This window comes from Buceros rhinoceros, unplaced genomic scaffold (genome assembly GCF_000710305.1).
Source record: "Buceros rhinoceros silvestris isolate BGI_N320 unplaced genomic scaffold, ASM71030v1 scaffold26214, whole genome shotgun sequence".
Classification (NCBI taxonomy): domain Eukaryota; kingdom Metazoa; phylum Chordata; class Aves; order Bucerotiformes; family Bucerotidae; genus Buceros; species Buceros rhinoceros.
In genome coordinates, this window is record NW_010409222.1 from 1,290 (window position 1) to 2,299 (window position 1,010).

General features: G+C 62.6%; 1 protein-coding gene across 1 annotated transcript in view; it reads left to right on the forward strand.

The window, feature by feature from the left end:
• Positions 1–7: 7 nt before the first annotated feature.
• The window catches only part of HPDL (4-hydroxyphenylpyruvate dioxygenase-like), a gene marked incomplete at its 5' end in the record, with an annotated part of 1,216 nt that continues 213 nt past the window's right edge, over positions 8–1,010 (forward strand). Inside the window, one exon of the mRNA XM_010135175.1 lies at positions 8–1,006. Coding sequence (XP_010133477.1) covers positions 8–1,006 — 999 coding nt within the window. The remainder of the gene's footprint in view (positions 1,007–1,010) is intronic.

Genomic DNA, 1,010 nt, shown 5'->3' on the forward strand with positions numbered 1-1,010 from the left:
GCGGGAGACGCCGCGGGTCCGGCAGCTGGCCTTGCGACAGGGGTCTGCTGTCTTCCTCGTCAATGAGCGTCTGGCACCGGGGCCTGCCAGCACCTCCTCCCACGATTTCCTCTACGATGTGGACCCTTGGCTCACCTTGGGTACGGCCTCCAACGTCTGCTTTGAGGTGGATGACGTGCCAGGGCTCTGCAAGCAGCTGCAGAGCCAGGGGTGCTCCCTGCCGGTGCCCCCCACTGAGGTGAGGGATGACTATGGCTCAGTCACCTATGGGGTGGTGAGCTCCATCGTGGGCAACATCAGCCATACCCTTCTGGACCGATCCTGCTACCAAGGACCCTTCCTGCCCGGCTTCCAGCCCATCCAAGGAGCCTCCTTGGCCATAGGACACGGGCTCAAGATCACTCACTTTGACCACATCACCTACGTCTGCCCGCGGGGCGGCACCCGGGTGGCTCTAGACTGGTACCAGCGCTGCTTCGGCTTCCGTCGCTTCTTGCTGAACTCGCAGGAGAGGCCGGCCGAGGGATATATGCTTGGGGGGCAGGGGGTGGGCATGCTGCTCCTCGCACTGCAGAGTGCCCAGGGTGCCCCAACACATGGCTGTAAGCTCATCCTTGCTGAGCCCCTCTCAGAAGATGGCACCAACCAAGTCAACACCTTCCTAGAGCAGCACGGTGGGGCTGGGATCCAGCATGTTGGCCTCCACACCACTGATATCATCGCCACAACCAGGGCTTTGCAGCAGCGGGGTGTGAGGTTCTTCACACCCCCTTCCACCTATTACAGCCAGGGGGGCAAAGCGGAGGAGATCCAGGGGGCTGGGCAGGACCCCCACACACTGGCAGAGCTCGGCATCCTGCTGGACACCACAGCATCTGGAGACAAGGGCCGGCCAGGCACTGATACCACAGAGAGCCCTGCCCAGGAGTATTTGATGCAGATCTTCACCCACCCCATCTTCTCCGAGGAGACGTTCTTCCTGGAGCTCATTGACCGGCGGGGCGAGGCGG